The sequence below is a fragment of the Rhinatrema bivittatum genome, chromosome 7 (assembly GCF_901001135.1).
Source record: "Rhinatrema bivittatum chromosome 7, aRhiBiv1.1, whole genome shotgun sequence".
Lineage (NCBI taxonomy): Eukaryota > Metazoa > Chordata > Amphibia > Gymnophiona > Rhinatrematidae > Rhinatrema > Rhinatrema bivittatum.
In genome coordinates this window covers 186,251,756-186,272,964 of record NC_042621.1, presented here as the reverse complement: position 1 = coordinate 186,272,964, position 21,209 = coordinate 186,251,756, and the positions used below count along the sequence as shown (strand labels likewise).

Genomic DNA, 21,209 nt, shown 5'->3' with positions numbered 1-21,209 from the left:
CTCTTAGCTTGTCTTATCAATGTCTTACATTGAGCTTGCCAATGTTTATGCTTTATCCTATTTTCTTCTGTTGGATCCTTCTTCCAATTTTTGAATGAAGATCTTTTTGCTAAAATAGCTTCTTTCACCTCCCCTTTTAACCATGCCGGTAATCGTTTTGCCTTCTTTCCACCTTTCTTAATGTGTGGAATACATCTGGACTGTGCTTCTAGAATGGTATTTTTTAACAATGACCACTATTACCGCACTACCAATTTGGTTAGCTTCCCTAATTTCTCTTAGCATTTCACTGTCCATCTCATCATCTTGACCAGGTGGACGGTAGTATACTCCTATCACTATAGTCTTCCCCGACACACAAGGGATTTCTATCCATAAAGATTCAATTTTGTATGTAGTCTCATGTAGAATGTTTATCCTGTTGGACTCTATGCCATCCTGCACAAAAAGTACCACACCACCTCCCGGGTGCTCCTCTCTGTTATTGCGATATAATTTGTACCCCGGTATAGCACTGTCCCATTGGTTATCCTCTTTCCACCATGTCTCTGAGATGCCAATTAAGTCTAGGTCATCATTCAATGCTATACATTCTAATTCTCCCATCTTACTTCTTAGACTTCTGGCATTAGCATACAAACATTTCAAAGTTTGTTTTTTGTTTGTATTTTCATTCTGCTTTTTAATTGATAGGAATAAGTTAGAATTTCTTAGCTCAGGTGAGTTTTTAGTTACAGGCACTTGGACTACTTTTTTTATTATTGGAACCTCACTGTCAGGATGCCCTAATTCTAATGCATCATTAGTATCCTTTGAAGATACCTCTCTCCGAACCATGTGCTGCTGAGCGACTGTTGGCTTTCCCCTTTGTTCTAGTTTAAAAGCTGCTCTATCTCCTTTTTAAAGGTTAGTGCCAGCAGTCTGGTTCCACCCTGGTTAAGGTGGAGCCCATCCCTTTGGAAGAGACTCCCCCTTCCCGAAAAGGTTCCCCAGTTCCTAAGAAAACTGAATCCCTCTTCCTTGCACCATCGTCTCATCCACGCATTGAGACTCCGGAGCTCTGCCTGCCTCTGGTGACCTGCGCATGGAACAGGGAGCATTTCAGAGAATGCAACCCTGGAGGTTCTGGATTTAAGCTTTCTACCTAAGAGCCTAAATTTGGCTTCCAGAACCTCCCTCCCACATTTTCCTATGTCATTGGTGCCCACATGTACCACGACAGCCGGCTCCTCCCCAGCACTGTCTAAAATCCTATCTAGGTGACGCGTGAGGTCCGCCACCTTCGCACCAGGTAGGCATGTTACCAGGCGATCCTCACGCCCACGAGCCAAACAGCTATCTACATTCCTAATAATCGAATCACCAACTATGATGGCCTACCTAACCCTTCCCTCCTTGGCAGTAGGCCTTGGGGAGATATCCTCAGTGCGAAAGGGCAATGCATCACCTGGAGAGCAGGTGCTTGCTACAGGATCCTTTCCTGCTGCACCCAGTTGATGCTCTCCCATCATGAGACCTTCTTCCTCCAAGGCAGCACCAGGGCTGCCTGTCTGAAGTTGGGACTTGGCTACTATGTCCCTGAAGGTCTCATCTATATACCTCTCTGTCTGCCTCAGCTCCTCCAGGTCTGCCACTCTAGCCTTCAGAGATCGGACTCGTTCTCTGAGAGCCAGGAGCTCTTTGCATCGCATGCACATGTACAACTTCTCACCGGTGGGTAAAAAGTCATACATGTGACACTTGATGCAAAAGACTGGGAAGCCCCCCTCTTGCTGCTGGACTGCTGCCTTCATCTCAATTTTGATCAGTTCCTAGTTAAGTTTTAGGTTGCTATGGGAGTAGGAATGTGTCTAACGTCCTTTAAATATATTAGTTAATTCACTATATGTCTGGTAGTAGCCTACCGGGCTCTGATTGAATTCTCAATAAAGTTTTTGTTGATTTTTTTTTTTTTGGTGAAAGTGGCACCTGCCTATAAATTAAAGGATGAGCTAGGGGTCGGTGGGCGAGGGGTGGGAGGGTTGGGAAATACAAACAGTCTAACTTCAGCTCGTCAGCCAGAGTGACCCACTGCTCTCCCGATCAACAAACGTTGGCACCCACTCAAACCCAATCACACCACCTCAACACCTTTCCAAGGTGAGTAACTGAGCTGAACTCTTTAACCCTCCCACTTAGGCATACACTGCTCCCAGCCCACTTCCAGCCTCTGGCCACCTTTTGGGATTTTTGTTTTTTGTGTTTTTTGTTTTTTTTACATACAAACACTCAGTTTGTGTTAAATACAAACACTCAGTTCTTTAAAAGTCTGCAGAACACTCAGTTCTGCAGACTTTTAAAAATAAACACACTACCTACTGCTTTCTAGCTACCCCACTGACCGACCACTCAAAAATACAAACAGTCCAACTTGTTTATTCACTGCCTTTCTGACTATTAAAAGCACAAACACACAAACACACTAATTAATATTCCCAAATATTTCACTTTGCCCCAAAACTTTTAAAAAAGACAATGTCCCAAGCAAAAACTTACTGATTCCTTTCAGCCAACAGCAAGGTGATCCTCTCCTCTCAGTGTTCCCACTGGAATGTGGATTACTGAGCTCTTCCCTTCTAATTTATAATGTGCTTCTAAGGTAAATTAGTGCAAAACAATCCCTTTGGAGATTTACACTTCAGTTAGTTTTCCTGGGTGTCTCACTGCTGTGCTGTGCTGATTAACAAAGAATAGTACCTATTCAAATCAAACACACAACCTTAACACTTAGTTAGTCAGCCAGAGTGACTTACTGCTCTCTTGATTAACAAATGTTGGTACCTATTCAAACCCAATCACACTACCTCAACACCTTTCCAAGGTGAGTAACTGAGCTGAACTTTTCAACCTTTTTACTTAGGTATATACTGCTCCTAGCTTATTTCTAGCTTCTGGCTACTTTTTGGGGATTTTTTTTTTTTATATACAAACACTCAGTTTGTATTAAATACAAAAACTCAGCTCTTTAAAAGTCTGCAGAACACTTAGTTCTGCAGACTTTTAAAAATAAACACACTACCTACTGCTTACTAGCTACCTTATTGACTGACTATTTAAAAATACAAAAAGTCTAACTTGTTTATTCACTGCTTTTCTGACTATTAAAAGCACAAACACACTAAATAATATTCCCAAATAGTTCACTTTGCCCCAATACTTTAAAAAAAGACAATGTCCCAAGCAAATACTTACTGATTCCTTTCAGCTACCAGCAAGATGATCCTCTCCTCTCAGTGTTCCCACTGGGAAAAATGATAATAGGGTCCATTCCTACTGGCCTCCCTGCAGAGTTTTGGATGTCAATATGGCCAATTGTGGTTTAAGAACTTTTGCTCCAGGAAGTTGACCTTTTGCACCAGGAACTTCAAAATTGTTCATGGGGGTAAATAATAATAATAATAATAGTGTGGGAAATCAAGCTTCCTAGCATAGACCAATTGTATCACATTTGTTCATCGCTGATGCTTTTTTATTAAAACCCGCGGGGCAAGTTAATGACTGGGTGGGAGCAGCAAGCCACTCATCAGTTTCTTGCATTGTTGAATGTTTTATTTTTTTTGGCGCCCACCAAGTAAAGGCTTTGAAGAAGAGGTCCCAGAGGCTCTGATGGAAGGACTGGGAGTACGTACAGGCCCTATGTGCCCAGCGTGGGCCACAGGAAGGTATGTGTTTTTGGTTTCACATCGAAGTAGGAAACACGAGACAAAAAGCAAATACAATTTAATGGTCATGTAAAGCGCACTGAACACTATATTGTAGGAAGTTTGTGTCTTATATATTTAATAATGTAAATTATAAATAATAATCACTCATGGCTATTAAAGGATTACCTGAAATAATGCCGGCCTATATCAACTGTGTACAACTGATAAATCTTGACAAATAACTCCCTCCAACCCGCCCTTCAGGACCCTTTCCCCTCCGTTGAATCTTAGTAACACTTTGATATTTCTCATTTCAGACACCTCTAGCACATCCAAGGAGGAACAGGAGGAGGACGGCGAGGCACCACCACCTCCTCAACCACGCACTGAAGCGCCCATGACAATTCCACCACCACTTGCCCTGCCAGCGCCCATTTCTCCCACCTCACCATCCATGGAGGCCGAGGAGGTCATCGTCATAGATGACAACTGGCTCACACCAGTGGCAACAGCAGCGGGTTTCCGGTTCCTGGAAGCTGGCACAGCATTCGAGGTAGGGCCACAGGAGCAAAGCAGGCCGTCACCCATCCAGGTGCGCCTGAATGCTGTCATGGCTCTCCAGGTCTAGTTGACCTGGAGAGCCTCCTGTGGTCCAGATGGTGCCTAACTTGGCAGACCTGCGGCACGGCCAGCAGGAAATGATTGAGCTGCTGCCATCTATGGCAGCAGCTCAATCACTGATAGCCATGGCCCAGGCTCCACCAAGCCGGCCACCATCTCTCCGTCGGTGATGATCCTTCTCTGCCCCCATGGACCTTATCCCCCATCCGCCCTTCTTCATCCCTGCCCCTCCTCCATTGTAAATATTTTTGTAATTTATTAGTTATAATATTTTGATTAAAACATTTTGTTGGTCGTCCTGTGTACAAAGCAGACAAAGGGAGAGGGATGGTGGTAGTACAGATGCCAGTAGTGGTAGGGATAGAGGAAGGGGAAGAGGTTGATGATACCAGGAGAGAGGCATGTCAATGATGGTGGGGGAAGAGGGGACGGAGATGGCAATGATGCCAAGGGGAGGGTGTGGGGGGGGGGTGAGTGAATAGAAGAGAAGAGATTGAGGATGGGGACATATGATCTGATTTGTCTTATATTTGCATGATTTCCTAGTCTAGTTTTTTTTATTGAAGGTGGTTTTGTAGGATGTTTTAGTGTAGCATGTAAACAGTCATAATGACAAAATAATGGACCAAAAAATAAAAACAGAGCTCAAGATGAGCTCCAATGCCCATCACCTGTTCCCTCTATCCTAGTGTACAGTTCAGGGCCGGGATTCCCACCCCACCTTGACCCAATTAACCATTACAGTGGCTATGCCGATGACTTGAACTTTGTCAAAACAAGAGCCCATAAATAGGAAACATAATTCATTGCTTACAGTGTACAAATAATTTTATTCGGCTAATACTCATAGGAGTCTCAGAGAATGCAAAGCACTGGCTACATCTCAGCTGGCACTGATCAGATCGCTCATCAAAATGGACTGAGTTGCCACTGCCTCTTTAATCTCGTTATGTAGTTCCTTGAGTTCGTTGTGTACTAACTCCTTGTGCCACTCCTGTCGTGACAGCATTTATTTATTTATTTAATTTATTTATGAAACTTTTAATATACCGACATTCATAGGACATATCATGCCGGTTTACAAAAAACTGAAGCAGGCAGAAAATACAAAGAACAGGGGGGGGGGAAAGGGGGAGCAGGCAAGAAGAGGGTGAGAGAGGGGCAGGGCAAGAGCAGCGAGAAAGGATATGGCAGAAGGAGAGAGAGTAACAATCAATAATTGAGCAATATAAGAAAAAAGAACATAACTATAACTGGGTTCTAAAATTATAAATTATGGCGAGGTACTTATTTACAATAAATCAATAGAATAATTACTTGTTTGGGTTAAGGCTTTGGCAAGGTTGTGTTCAAGGGGGGGCGGGACGGAGAAGGAAGCAGGGGGTAGAGGTGGGAGGGGAGAGCTTCAAGAGGCAGGGAGTATGGGCTGGGGGGGAGAAGGATGGCGGGAGGGGGGTGAAATGGAAGGAGGATGGTGCCGGAAAAGATAGGGAGTGGGCTAGGTTTGATTGGTATCTGGGTAGGCTTGCCTGAACAGCCAAGTCTTGATGCCTTTTTTGAAGGTATGTAAGGAGGGCTCCAGTCGTAGGTGATAGGGAAGTGAATTCCAGAGGGTGGGGCCGGCTATGGTGAATGCTCTTTCTCTGGTATTGGAGAGGTGCGCGGTTTTGATGGGCGGGGTGTGTAAAGTGCCTGCGAGGGCATTTCTGGTGGGTCGATTGGAGGTGCGGAAGTGTGGCATGTCTTTAAGCCAAGCGGAATTGTTTTTATGGAGGGCGTTGTGCAGGATGGTGAGGGTTTTATATTTAATACGGTATGGAATAGGTAGCCAATGCAGGTCCTTTAGTATGGGGGTTATGTGTTCAGTCTTACGGGTATTAGTGGTAATTCTTGCCATCGCATTCTGAAGGATTTGTAGGGGTTTGTAGCATTTCGGACATGAAGTGTTCACTCAGCTCATCGATGTTGAACAAAGCCTCTTCAAGGTCATATGCCACTGTTGCTTCTTTCAGGGCTGGTGCCACTGATGACTCGTCCAGGGTTGGTGCTGTGGATGTCTCAGTTCCCTGAGTTTCAGATATAACCTCCATCAGGTTGAGTGTGATAGGGGCCTGGGTATTGTTATACTGGACTAGTTCACTGGGGGATACCTTGGTTGACAAAGGAAAGAAAAATTCTGGTATAGGAAGGGATTGTGTCTCTTCTTCCACAACATCTGCCACATTATTGCTGACCCCTTCATCTGTGGAGAAAGATGGAGAAACACAAGTTGAAGTTCTTTATATAATTCTCAACTGTTGCCTACCCGAGAGCCCAAATGAAAGCATGCAATGCAAACAAAGTGGTACTTTCAAAATTCATACCTTCACTTGCTCCTGTGTCAGCATCATAAAGTGCGGTACCCCAGCCACAATCTCTGGGCACAAGTACTCAGAACTAGCTCTTCGGGGTTCAAAACAATATCATATGGTGGTGGACCCCCCATCCGTCCTGCGTGCTGATGCCTCAGTTTTGGAAGCTTTTTCTTTAACCTCCTTTCTAGTTTTGCACCATCAGTGCTGGATTTGTTTGACCTCCCTGTTCTTTACCGACAGGAGCTGACATCCAACATGATCCTCTCTCAAATCCATTTCTTTGTAGAAGCAGAAGCCTTTGATCTGAAGAGAACTTTGTAATTCTCGCAGACAGTGCGGCACAGTAGGTCCTTCTCACTGTCCGTAAAGCAAGCATCACGAGTTCATTTCTTGGACGCTTGGCTACCACTAGGGCCTGCCTGCACTTTCAGATCTCCAGCCTCTCTAATCACCTGAGAAAAGATATTTTGCAGCCATGACAATCTGTCTCTGCTTGTCCAGACTGTGAATGCAAATAAAAACAGTGCATATGTCAGTAATTAATAAACAATACATTTCAATTCAAGATAACATGCTGGAAAATCAGGTATCCTCTGAGTGATGCAAATATAACTTTCCACTAATAAATAATGGAAGAAGAAAGAAGCAGGCCTCATGGCCAGTATGAACAAATACCAATACATGCAGTTAATGTTAAAAACAAAGAAGCAAGGCACATGGACAGCATGAACAGATGCTAAAAAATGCAGTTAATGAAAGGAGCAGGACTTGGGCGACCTCTGCATGCTTTTTTGTCACCATTGTTATTTGTGTTTCATTTGAATACTCTGTCACACACCCAGGAGAGATGGCTGTGCATGTCTTGAAACAATGGGCGCCCAAAACGGATGCACGTTTTTAGTGCGTCCGATTGGATTGGCCTGTTTGTTTTGTCTTGTATTTTTTTTCTGGATTTGAAAATCATCCTTAACAGTTTGGATAGAATTTCACAATTTTATAAGTGACTCAGATTTGCATAGTTGACCTTGATTTTTAATTAGCCATCTTAGATTTCAGTGTTAACCAATTAAGATTCTCAATGCAAATCATCTCAGATTTATTCAGTTTACCAAGTGGGACTAGGTTAAATACTACTTGTAGTTTAGGTAGCTCTTTCTACTAAATTGCATATTTTAGTAACTATATTACATCAATTAGAGGCCCAGTTTAGAAGTTATTCACTTCCTGGTTCAACAAGTCAAATCAAAAACAAATTGGAGATGGCTTTGATTTTGATGGCTCAGGTCACTCTTACTCTTATTTTAGAAGGTTAAACAACAAGGCTGGCATCCTGGCAAGACTCTTAATTTTCACTGCACTGAACTAGACACTCAGACTGAGAGAAAAGCATTGCTTCAATCTCTGCATGCCTACTGTCTTTCAGTGAACAGTGAAAGCACAGTACTACTACCTTTGTCTTTCTATCCCAGTGAGCCAGACCATTGCAGCAGAGAAGATCAGAAAGAGCCCTTTACCAATGCCATATCCAACTTTTTGAAACCTTTTATCAAATTCAAAGAGAGCTTCTCAAACAGATTCTTCTCTACCAACTACCTCAGAGGAAATAGAGACTTTTATGCACATACTCAGACCTTTCAATGGGAGGACAGCAGAGTCACCTGAACTCAATTGCAGTTATAGGCTAGTTAAAAACATGCTTGACCATGACTTGTCCTCCATTTGGTCTCCTAGCCAACTTGTCCTCAACCTTGGCTCCCAGGAGGCTTTGATGTTTCACAGGCTACAGTTGGTTGCTATAGTTACCAATTAGACTTTACACCTATTTGTGTTTACTTAGTACGGCCATAGACTTTAATGGGTTATAGATTTGAATGGGAAACATAGATGAATGAGACAAAAATTAATTTCAAGGGTTCAAAAATGAAACAAAAATAGACTCATTCATTGTATTTTACCCATTTGTTTAAAACCAATGCACATCTCTAATGGCCAATGCAGGTCACAAGTACCTGGCAGGATCCTAAATAATAGATAGATGCCATGCTGCTAATGCCCAGGGATAGCAATGGCTTGTTTAATTATGGTATATGGACTTTTCCCTCCAAGAACCTGTCCAAACCTTTCTTAAACTTAGTTATACTAACTGCCTTTTCTGCATCCTGTCAACCACAGACAATAAACGCCTGAAGTGCCAACTAATAGCAGGCCAGAGTGAATGACTATGTTGCTCAATTCTTTTAGTTCTAACATATTAGCAGCTTCTTAGAGGGGACATTCAGAGTTAACACACCATCAACACAACAACAGCTCCACACAAACCTCCACCAAGAAAAGTCCACACCCTCAAAGAAACATAAAAAACTTCTGGACAACGCAAGAAAACACTAGGGATGTGAATCGTGTCCTCGATCGTCTTAACGATCGATTTCGGCTGGGAGGGGGAGGGAATCGTATTGTTGCCGTTTGGGGGGGTAAAATATCGTGAAAAATCGTGAAAAATCGTTAAAAAATCGAAAAATCGAAAAATCGAAAAACCGGCACATTAAAACCCCCTAAAACCCACCCCCGACCCTTTAAATTAAATCCCCCACCCCCAAATAACTTAAATAACCTGCGGGTCCAGCGGCGGTCCGGAACGGCAGCGGTCCGGAACGGGCTCCTGCTCCTGCATCTTGTCGTCTTCGGCCGGCGCCATTTTCCAAAATGGCGCCGAAAAATGGCGGCGGCCATAGACGAAAAAGATTGAACGGCAGGAGGTCCTTCCGGACCCCCGCTGGACTTTTGGCAAGTCTCGTGGGGGTCAGGAGGCCCCCCACAAGCTGGCCAAAAGTTCCTGGAGGTCCAGCGGGGGTCAGGGAGCGATTTCCCGCCGCGAATCGTTTTCGTACGGAAAATGGCGCCGGCAGGAGATCGACTGCAGGAGGTCGTTCAGCGAGGCGCCGGAACCCTCGCTGAACGACCTCCTGCAGTCGATCTCCTGCCGGCGCCATTTTCCGTACGAAAACGATTCGCGGCGGGAATTCGCTCCCTGACCCCCGCTGGACCTCCAGGAACTTTTGGCCAGCTTGTGGGGGGCCTCCTGACCCCCACGAGACTTGCCAAAAGTCCAGCGGGGGTCCGGAAGGACCTCCTGCCGTCCAATCTTTTTCGTCTATGGCCGCCGCCATTTTTCGGCGCCATTTTGGAAAATGGCGCCGGCCGAAGACGACAAGATGCAGGAGCAGGAGCCCGTTCCGGACCGCTGCCGTTCCGGACCGCCGCTGGACCCGCAGGTTATTTAAGTTATTTGGGGGGGGTTCGGGAGGGTGGGGGATTTAATTTAAAGGGTCGGGGGTGGGTTTTAGGGGGTTTTAGTGTGCCGGCTCACGATTCTAACGATTTATAACGATAAATCGTTAGAATCTGTATTGTATTGTGTTCCATAACGGTTTAAGACGATATTAAAATTATCGGACGATAATTTTAATCGTCCTAAAACGATTCACATCCCTAGAAAACACTAAGAAAACACCAAGAGAAGTCCACAGCCTCAGAGAAAGATAAATCATCTAAGACAACCCAAGAATTCACAAGACACTCCACATAGCCATATCCAATGGGCTAGCATAACTACCTAATAACCATGATGTAAATTCTATTGTTAAAAAATATGATGTAACAATGTTCTCTAATACAACTCAATTTTTGTTTATCTAATGTAATTATTCTGAACCGTTATGATGGCAAATCAACGTTTGTTTAACTAATGTAACTATTGTGAACCGTTATGATGGTGAAACCGAATGACGGTATACAAAACATGTTAAATAAATAAATAATAAATATTCAACAGATATATAATAACTGTCCTGCCTAGGCAGTCACCCAGGGAATACTTGAAGAACAGGTATATCATGGGCAATGGCAATACAAGTTTCCCACTGTACCTTGCCAATATGTTTAAGCTGTGTTCTGGAGGGTTCATCTTTAAGGTAATTCAACCTTCATGTCTGTGCAATGTTTGGCCTTTCACGTCTGATTTACAGCAGAGGTGTATGCTATCATATACAATCAAACTAAGATCGTCTGCATACATATGATTCTCTGTAGATTTAGTGTTCATATTTTAAAAGAACTAAATGCATTCAATGTTGTTTTCTTTCCATATAATTATTCATGCTCCAGTATATTGAGCTTGTGTTTTTTCAGTGATATAAATTGCCAATGTCTATTCAAATTGTATATATGTACATATGCACATAATATTTTTTATTTTCTTTTTTTAGGTAATGGTGATACTTCATGTTTCTTAGAAGGAGCTGGCATATCAGTGGGAAATATTTCGTATTTCAGTCAGAAACTAGTTGATAAACTATACAGTGGAATGTTTGCTTCAAATCCCCAACACATTTTATGCTTTATTACTGAACAAATCACAATGGTAAGTTGCATACCATAATAATTACTTGTTTCTAGGTTTTACTTGACTCCAAAAGTCATAAACAATTTACGAAAATAGTTTTGCTTGAATATGCTGGTTACTTCCAGGCAATCCTAACTGGCAGCTGTTGGAGATAGGATGCTAGGCTGAATAGACCATTGGTCTGACCCAGTATCGCATTGCTGCTCATCTTATCTTTTTTAATTTAAAGCAACTATTTAATGAGAAAAACTAACTCAAAGCTCAATGTACATCAAGAAATCTTTAGAACCAGGGACACTGGAGTACAGTGAAGAACAAAATTAAAATATTTAAAAAAAAAACCTTTTTATTAATGGCAGACTTGGCTGAACAATCTTAGACCAGATCAAGTACCATAATACTCATCGAAGGATCCAGAGAAACATGTATTGGGGTCCTACTGCTATGGTTTAATGTTTGAGACTCCCAACAAAGTCTGCCATTAATAAAGAATTTTTTCTATCTTTCAACTCTGCTTTTCTGTGTATCTTTGCTCTTTTTGATTTTGCAACAGGTTGATGAGTCTAACCATTATATATTGCCTGTACTTTTTTAAACTTTTTATACTTTTTTATACTTGCATATTTGCATATTTGTTGCATATTTGTTGATTTGTATCAAGAAAGTCGGTATAAAAAAGCTTTAAATAAATAAATGTTTATGAATTCAATTTATGAATCTTTTAATATAGTCACACATCTATGTGTGGATATAGAGTTTAGTAACAACTAAACTGACGGGCCAATACAGTAAAAACGTGGGAGAGCAGGCTCTCCCAGCACGCGCACAGGCCACTCTCCTGTGCGCGCGATTCAGTATTTAAATTTATTTTAATTAGGGCCGGCGGTAAAAAGAGACATTAGGGACACTAGCGAGTCCCTAGCGTCTCTTTTTTGACAGGAGCGGCAGCTGTCAGCGGGTTTGACAGCCAACGCTCAATTTTGCCGGCGTCGGTTCTTGAGCCCGCTGACAGCCACAGGTTCAGAAACCGAACACCGGCAAAATTGAACATCCGGTTTTCGGCCCGCAAGCTGCGGGCCCATTTTAAATTTTTATTTTTTTATTTTTTACTTTTTTTAACTTTTGGGGCCTCCGACTTAATATCGCCATGATATTAAGTCGGAGGGTGCACAGAAAAGCAGTTTTTACTGCTTTTCTGTGCACTTCCCCGGCGCCGGCAGAAATTAGCGCCTACCTTTGGGTAGGCGCTAATTTCTTAAAGTAAAATGTGCGGCTTTACCCCTTACTGAATAAGGGGTAAAGCTAGTGCGTCCAAAACGTGTGTCCAAATGCCGGCTAACAGTGCGCTGTGTCGGCCCATGAGTGATTACCTTTTCGTAGATCTCCTGCTGCTGCTGCTGCTGCTGCTACTTCTAATACTGCTAGTACTTATTTCTAAAGCACTGCTGGATATATGCAACACTTACAGATATACATAAGAGAGAGTCCTGCTCTATGGAACTTACAATTTAGTTGAGACAAACATAGATGACAAACAAAAATATATGGGAAATGCCTTTCCTATAGAGAAGTTCTTAAGATTTAAAAGCTACCTCAAAACAGAATTGGCTGGATTTTAAATGCCCTGCGCGCGTAAATCCGGCTGGATTTACGTGCGCAGGGCCCTCGCGCGCCCATGCGCCTGTTTTGCATAGGCCGCCGGTGCGCACGTAAGTCCCGGGGCTTCGTAAAAGGGGCGGGGAGGGGCATGTCTGGGGGCAGGACCAGGGTCAGGGGGCGGTTCGGGGTGGGACTGGTGGGCGTGGCGCCGGCCCGGGGGCGTGGTCAAGGCCTCCAGACCAGCCCCCGGGTCGGGTGATGGCGCGCCAGCAGCCTGCTTTCAGCAGGTGTAAATCTGGCAACAAAGGTGTGTGTGGGGGGTTTTTTTTAGATAGGGCCGGGGGGTGGGTTAGGGAGGGGAAGGTGGGGGAAGGGCGAAGGAAAGTTCTCTCCGAGGCCGCTCCAATTTCAGAGCGGCCTCGGAGGGAACAGGCAATGCACGCCGGGCTCAGCGCGCGCAGGTTGCACAAATATGCACCCCTTTGCGCGCGCCAACCCCGGATTTTATAAGATACGCGCGGCTGCGCGCGTATCTTATAAAATCCAGCGTACTTTTGTTCGCGCTTGTTGCGCGAACAAAAGTACGCCCTCGTGCAAATTTATAAAATCTACCCCTGAGGTTTTAGACTGGATTTGAATATGGCCAGAAAGGGAGCATGATACATTGACTCAGGAAGTCTATTCCAGTCATATGGCATAGCAAATTGGAAATATTAATATCTAAAAGTTCCACTTAATAGGTGAACTTTATTTAAACACTGTCCAATATGATCGCCCAATTGCCATACTGCAAGTCACGTTAGTTCTGCATAATAAATAAATATATGCATATTGGAGGGATATATTCAAATTTAGACTACCAGCTTTGTGTTTTCAAGCCAATAAGCTATAGTATCATAACCATTTTCCCTCTTTCACCATGTTATTATCAAGCAAATCTTTAACTCATTTTCTATGAAAATAAAACATCTGTTTTCAAAAAACTTTTACGTGGTGATACATCGATGCAGAATCTTTCAAAGTCGATATATAAAATTTACCCTACATGGGCCATGTTTCGAAGTATCCACTTCTTAATCTACCTTATCCTTATACTGTTCCATTCCATATTTGTGGCTTGTCAGCAACAGGCGGGAGTGATGGTTTATTTCTCAAGGCGGGAAGATTCTGAAACAATTAAATCAGGGGGTCGATCAAACATAGTAACCAATGTAATAAATGCAGCTCTTAAATTTAAACTGGTGCTGTTCTCAAATAAAGCTCTACAATATGCAAGAACACAAATTAAAATAATGACTACTCTATAATTTCATTTAGTCTCTGATTTAGATGAATCTATTCCACAATTACTTCAAGTCCAGGAAAGTATGTCCCAGTTGTATACAATACTGTACAATCGGTTCATTATTTTTCTTTGTATTAAAACAACTGCTATATTCGATGAGCTTATTTTAACTGGGCTTAAAGTTCTCCCAATAAATACCTTATGAAAGGACAAATAATCATGTATATTACATAGTCTGATTTGTAGTTAGTTAACATACTCCTCTGGATTCTGTAATGAGTGGTTGGATGGATCCACTCTTCCGGAATGCCTCATGGGCACCTACTATTTATCCCAGTCCATCTCTAACATTATGTAATATGGCATGCATTACTTTATCTCTTATATTGAGTCCCTGAAGGAAGGCTATCATCGATGCTTTTTGAAAGACCAAATGTAATTTTAACACTTGCCAATTATGCCTAATGGATGCCACTACTTCCATCACCAGATCAGTATATGGGAGGACACATACTGTACTCCTGTGGTCTATATTCCAATAGCAATTCCTGATCTGAATATAACGCTCGTTTATAAGCTTTCTTTAGCTCTATTGATGGATATCCCCATTCATGAAATCTCTGTGTTAACAGAGTGGCTACCTGTTTCTATATCTCTTTCTCTGTACAAATTCTTCTAATGTAGAAATATTGGCTTACTGGAAAACCACCTTCAGTGGTCAAGAGTGATGGCTGTCATAGTATAAGAAACCATTACGGTCAATTGGTTTCATAAAGCCAGATGTCTTTAATGCATTCTTCAATATATACCATCACGTCCAAATAGGTAATTTGCTTGGAGTGACTGGAATCCGTGAACTGTAAATTTGAGTCTTGAGTGTTCAGCCACTGGTGAAAAGCAGTTAGTTCTGCTCTAAACTTTGCCAAATTAAAAAAAAAATCATCTATAAACCTGTCCCAGGCTATAACATATTTCCAATGAGATGACGATATCACCATGTTATCAAAAAGTCCAACATATAAGTTCGCTAGACTTGGTGCTACAGGCAAATCTATGGCAATGCTGTGTTTCTGATGATAAAAACGTTTCACCAAACAAGCAAGTTGGAAAGCAGAGTCAGCAGTTGGCCATAGAGTTGGACCCAGAAATTTGTGAATGGCCTGATGAACAACGTTCACTAGGAAGATTATAACTATTAGTAAATTGATGATGCAAGCCTTCATTCACCATTATCTATATATGATTAAAGTTTTGGAAATATATACATACAAAACAAAATGTTTTGGAATGTATGAACATAATTTGGTACATAAAATCTGTGCATTTAATCAGTCAGGTGGGGTTGACAAACATTTAAATAATGTATAGACTAGCTGAGTTGCTATGGAATTGGTATTCAACTGTTAAGAAATTGTGATGTTAAATAGTTGCTAAAGAGTTGTTAAAGGGTTTCTTTTCTTTTACTAATAAATTGTTAATTTGTGAAAGAGTCGGTGAGTTATCAGTAGGTTGCTAATGAGTGGCTAATTAGATAAATTGCAGCTGACTTAAGAAACTGTTAAGTTGGTGAGATGCTCTCAAGTTGCTAATGAGTTTTAACAGGTTGCAAAGTAGTTGAATTGCTACACAACTGAAAATGAGTTAAAAATATGTAAAATGAACAGCTGTTGAACTGCTAATAATTTACTAAGGGATTGTTAACTAGATGTTAATGAATAACACCTAGTTAGCATAAATTTGAGTTGTTATTGTGTTAGATATAAATGTGTTAATGAGTTGTTAATGTATTGTTAAACAGCTGGTAATGGACTGTTAAGGAGATAATACTTGTTGCGGAGTGTGGACAGTGCTCAAAAGCATGAGCCTCTGTGCGCAACGTGACCTGCACAACCTGAGGCCTGGCTGCCACCCATGCCACTGGTGTGCGAATGCATCCAGGCACAGGCTGTCTGGAACTAGGAAAACTCTTGTCTGGGAACTTGGAATACACTTGGCTTGGAACATGACTTGAACTTGGAACATAGCATGAAGAACTCGCTGAACCTGCACGCACCAGGAAGTGGGACCAGAAATGCAAAGCTGGTCTCTGGGGTAGCCCTCCTGCTACTCGAAATCCCTTTCAGACTTGTCACTTGGAAATGGCCTGTGCATCAGGACAGACAAAAACAAGGACTGAAGATGATTCTGGAAACAAGGACATGACAAAAGCACTGAAAACCTGAACTAGACGAAGGCACTGATGATGAAGCTGTGGTAGAGCCTGCACTGCTGCATGCCCTACACAAACTGTGGGCTGGATGCGGACCACTAAAATAGTGGGGCACGCACTGGACTCAGGAACAAGGCAAAGCTAGAATAAAAACTCTGAAGACCAGGACAGGATTCAGGAACTCGGACTTAGACTCAGGAACTCAGATTCAGGCTCAGGAACTCAGGTCCAGGGATGGAACCCTGGAATTCAGGAATTCTGAACAGGAATTTAAAACCAAAGGTCTTCCAGAGACTTGAACCAGCAGTCAAAGACTCTGGATAGGACATGGACCAGGAACAGGACTCAGGAAACTCAGTAACCAGGAACACAATGAGGACTCAGGAAACTCAGTAACCAGGAACACGATGAGACCTGGAACCAAAGACATGGATCCTAGAACATAGTGAAGACATGGAAACCAGGAACAAGATGTGGAACTTGGATTCAGGAACATGACAATGATTTGGACTCAAGAACAAGATGCTGAAGACAGAAACCAGAACTGACAAGAGACCAGGAACATGGGATGAAGAGCATGGAACAGAAACACCTTGAAGGTGCTAGCAAACCATTGCACAGGCCTGAAGCAAAGATTGAAGAGCCCTTTTAAAGGGTAGCAGGAAGGATGTCATTTGTATATAATTAACCCTCTCTATCTCTCTTTATTTCTTACAATCCCAGTTCATTAGCCCTTGTTAATTGTAACTGCTTCTTTTCATCACGTTTTATTATGTTTTTTGGTTGTATTCTTCGCACCCCTGTTTTCTGTAAACCGACATGATGTGAACGAGTTCATGAATGCCGGTATAAAAAAACCTTAAATAAATAAATAAATAAATAAATAAATAAATTAGAAGGGGTCACGGGGCTTTTTCCACCATGAGCCCTTTAAATTACAAGGAGAGGCACGTGCGTGCATGCCTAAGGACACTGAAGCATGGAGGACGTCAGTGTCATCCAAGCCACGAGAATGGCAGAGGTGGCATCTCTCCTGCCATGGGGAATATGGTAACAGTGGCATCTCCCTGCCACATAGAAGCAGCAATGACGGTGGAACAAAGAAGATGGAAGAGGGTGCCTCATGGAAGCAGTGGCCGATTGGCTGCTTTGGGAAGTAAGCAGAGCAAGTGCAACAGTACCCCCTCCTCAAAGCCCCATCCTAAATCCTCCTTTCTTTGGCTTCAGAGGAGACAAAGGTATACTCATACCAACAGGGGGAGTCGCGGCTCCAAATAAATGATCCAGAGATATTTGATTACGGTACTAGACAATGACATGCCTGCAGACTGATCAAAGACATAGTAGAGGCTTGAACAAAACATCACTTTGAAAATGGGCAAAATATATGACTGTAGAGTTATCTGTAGGCTTGGATCTTATTCATATCATCCAGGTGTAATTGGTTCAAAACAACAGGTTTTCGCTTGATTAGTACAGGAGTGGGGAGCAAATTATGATTACTCTCCGCTTGCTACTCTGGCACTGATGGTAGTTAATTTGATGGAAAATCATTCCCTTGAACCTTCTACAAATTAGTGCATTGAACCATGATAGATGAATAAGTTGACCTGCCGGACTGCAAACAGATTAGCACTTGAGTAATAGATGGCACTTGATGCCTCCTGAAGAGTCGGAATACTTCCAGAGAATACTGAATTCCAGGCTGACTGTGGTTTGGATTTGTGATGCATTAAACATAAGTAGATAGTACAACATCATATAGCTTGGGACTTGCAGTGGAATGGATGACTTCACAAAGTTTTCTGCTGATAGGAGGAAATGTCAGCTGCGAGGCATAAACCAGCTGTGAGACATCAGGATCGGCTGGCAGTAGTATGGCTTAGAAAGATGATTTACTCCTAGGTTCAGAGGTTGAGCAGGCACCCAAACAATCGTGGATTCTGTTCTTTAGAGTTGAAGAATTGGGATTGGCTTCTCTTTTTCTTCTAATGTGCACATGGGAATTGGCCTGGATAGGACTAATTATTCTCAGTTTGAAGAAAGGTAGTATCTGAACCTTCAGCATATTTAATGTAAGCATCCCTTTAACAGTTCTTGCTTCCTGTTCCCTCACAAGGTAACATTATGAGCTTTCTCCAACAAGAAGATTTTCAGATTTTTCCTGTGTCTTCCCACCAGACACAGGAAGAATATGGATACTTTGTTTCTCTCCTAAGATAACTCTTGAGCCAATCTTAGGAACACTCGATGGGAAAAGACAGTATTTACAAGGATAGAGTTCTCCCAGTGGAAATGGAGAATGACTCTGGAAACTGGTCGCCCTCTTGAGTTGTTTCTTTCAAAATTGGTCTTGCTCTTCCACAACTCAAAATCAGAGTTCCAAGGCAGTTAATATTGCTCTCATGTTGATTTCTAGCAGAAGTGAAATCTCCAAACTTTGTGTTAGAAAGTGTGGATACATAACTGATGGAAATTGAATAGTATTAAGCAAAGTATAGTAGATCCTGAGTAAGAAGGTAGCTGCCAATCAAGGCAGACAAGGAAAAGCCCAAAGAAAAGATGGCAGAAGCATCCTTTGATTTAATCCGTGGATAAAGGTGCTATAACCCAATAACTCTTCTGGAGAAAAGACAGCTGTTGACAATGCGGTCCCAAGGTTATTACTAATGGGTTCCACTTAAGGCTATACAAAAGGGAAGGTCCATGGCAGACTTTCAGGACTAAATAGGAAACCATTATTTAAATCCATTGGGTTGTCGATGGATAGAGCAATAGAAGCTGACAAGATAGTGGATTTGGAATGCTGATTTGTGCAGCCCAACCAGGTCACATTAGTCAACCTGAGCATTCTAGAGATATGCCATAGGAGAAAGGTAACTTAAAAGATGTTCTTTTAGAATTCAGGATAGCTCTTTCCATATCAGCATCATAACAAAGGAGTTGATACTCTGCTGTATTCTTGAATAAGAGTTAATTTCAATTCTAGGACTTCCTACTGCTGAAATTCTGTGGATCTCTGCAAGTTATATATTTCAAAGGCATTTCAGTACCAGGCCTTTGATCTCCCATTTGGTAAAGGACATCAGTTGTTTAACTTATTATCAGCTCATTGGTATGGGTACTAGTCTTTAGCATTTGATCTTCCCAGATGATAAGAAATACCAAATGGCTTAGTCTTTAATATCCACAGAGATACTAGATGTTCCTTGGGGCCACCCCAGCTCTTTATCAGCTCATTGTTGCCTGAATGTCTCAGGAATGTAGGAACAAATGGTAATAGTATCATGCATTTGTACAATCCCTGCACTTGAATTATATGCAATATGTTGATTCATACTCATCAATCATTAGAGATTGATCCATAGCTGTTCTTATTCATAGCTGTCTATTTGCGGTACAAAGTCTTCTGGAGATCTAGCTAACTTGTCTAAAATTATCTTTCCACATGAAGAATTAGAGTTAGGGCATCCCAAATAGAGAGGTTCCAATAATAAGAAAAGTAGTCCATGTGCCTATAATTAAAGACTCATCTGAGCTAAAAGATTCCAATTTATCCCTGTCAGCTGAAAAGCAGAATGTTAATACAAACAAATATTTGTTTGTAATATTTGATTGCTAATGCCAGAAGTCTAAGAAGTAAAATGGGAGAGTTAATGTGTATCGTAGTGAATATTGACATAGAATTAATTGGCATCTCAGAGACATGGTGGAAAGAGGATAACCAATGGGATAGTTTTATACTAGCGTACAAATTATATCACAATGATAGAGAGGAGAACTTGGTGGTGGGGTGGTGCTTTATGTTTGGGATGGCATAGAGACCAACAGAATAAAGATCCTACAAGAGACTAAATGCACAAACAAATCTTTATGGATAGAAATCCCCTTGTGTATTGGGGAAGAATATATCGATAGGAGTACTCTACCGTCCACCTGGCCAAAATGATAAGATGGATAGTGAAATGCTAAAAGAAAATAAGGAAGCTAACCAAATTGGTAGTGCAGTAGTGTAACATCAGGACATGTTAGAGAGATAAAGTTCCTGGATGGAATAAATGCGAGTTTTATGGAACAATTGGTTCAGGTACCAACAATAGAGGGAAATATTTTAAATCTAATTCTCAGTGGAGCGCAGGATTTCATGAGAGAGGTAACGGTGGTGGGGCCACTTGACAATAGTGATAATAATGTGATCAAATCCACAGCTCTAGCACTAAACTTTCAAAAGGGAAATTTAGTTAAAATGAGAAAAATAGTTAAAAAGGAAAAACTGAAGGGTGCTTCTACAGAGGTTAAGACTGTGCAACAGACTTGGACATTGTTAAAAAATACCATATTAGAAATACAGTCCAAATACATTCCACTTATTAAGAAAGTAGGAAGGACTGACATATGGATGATGTCATCTGACAGTGCCAAACAGACCCTTCTCTCTAGATCAGTAAAGTTTTTACTACTGAGCATTATGGTTGTTCCTGCACACACGATGCCTCATGAGCCCCTCAGACTTTTTTGTACTAGCTTCCAAAAGATGTGTTCTTTCTTGCGCTCTCATTTTTTTTTTTCTGAATCACTAACTCATTTCAGCTTCCTTGGCTGTCCCTAAACAGTACTTTTCAGTGGTATTGCAAATAGAAAAAAAGAATAACAATGTTTGACTCCAAGAAGGCCACTTCCAGTGTTTTCAAAGACTGTATCTATGGCTGAAAGATGTCCATCACTGACAACTATGATATTTGTAACCTATGCCTCAGTCCAAACCATGATTCAGCTAACTGCTATGACTGTGATCAAATTTCACTGATGTCCTAGAAGAATAGGGCCTGGAAAATGGAGGAGTATCGCAGATCGGTCAAAAGTTGGAACCATTCCTACTCCTGGAGTGAGGCCTCCTTGAGCTCTCTCCATACTGCTGAATCGGAGCTCCTCTGGCAATATACCCCCAGCTTATGTGCTGGACTGTATACTTGCCGTAGTTCAGGTTCAAGCAAGGCACAGAAGTGTTGAATGAATACAGGGGCCTTTGAGCTCTTTAGCGTAGTTTGTTTCCCCT

At 41.9% G+C, this 21,209-nt stretch overlaps 1 protein-coding gene across 2 annotated transcripts in view; it reads left to right on the top strand.

Moving 5' to 3' along the window:
• The window catches only part of WDFY4 (WDFY family member 4), a 746,928-nt gene that overhangs the window by 289,682 nt on the left and 436,037 nt on the right, over window positions 1-21,209 (top strand). For both annotated transcript variants that reach the window (XM_029609624.1, XM_029609625.1), the window contains one exon: window positions 10,924-11,078. In XM_029609624.1, coding sequence (XP_029465484.1) covers window positions 10,924-11,078 — 155 coding nt within the window. The remainder of the gene's footprint in view (window positions 1-10,923; window positions 11,079-21,209) is intronic.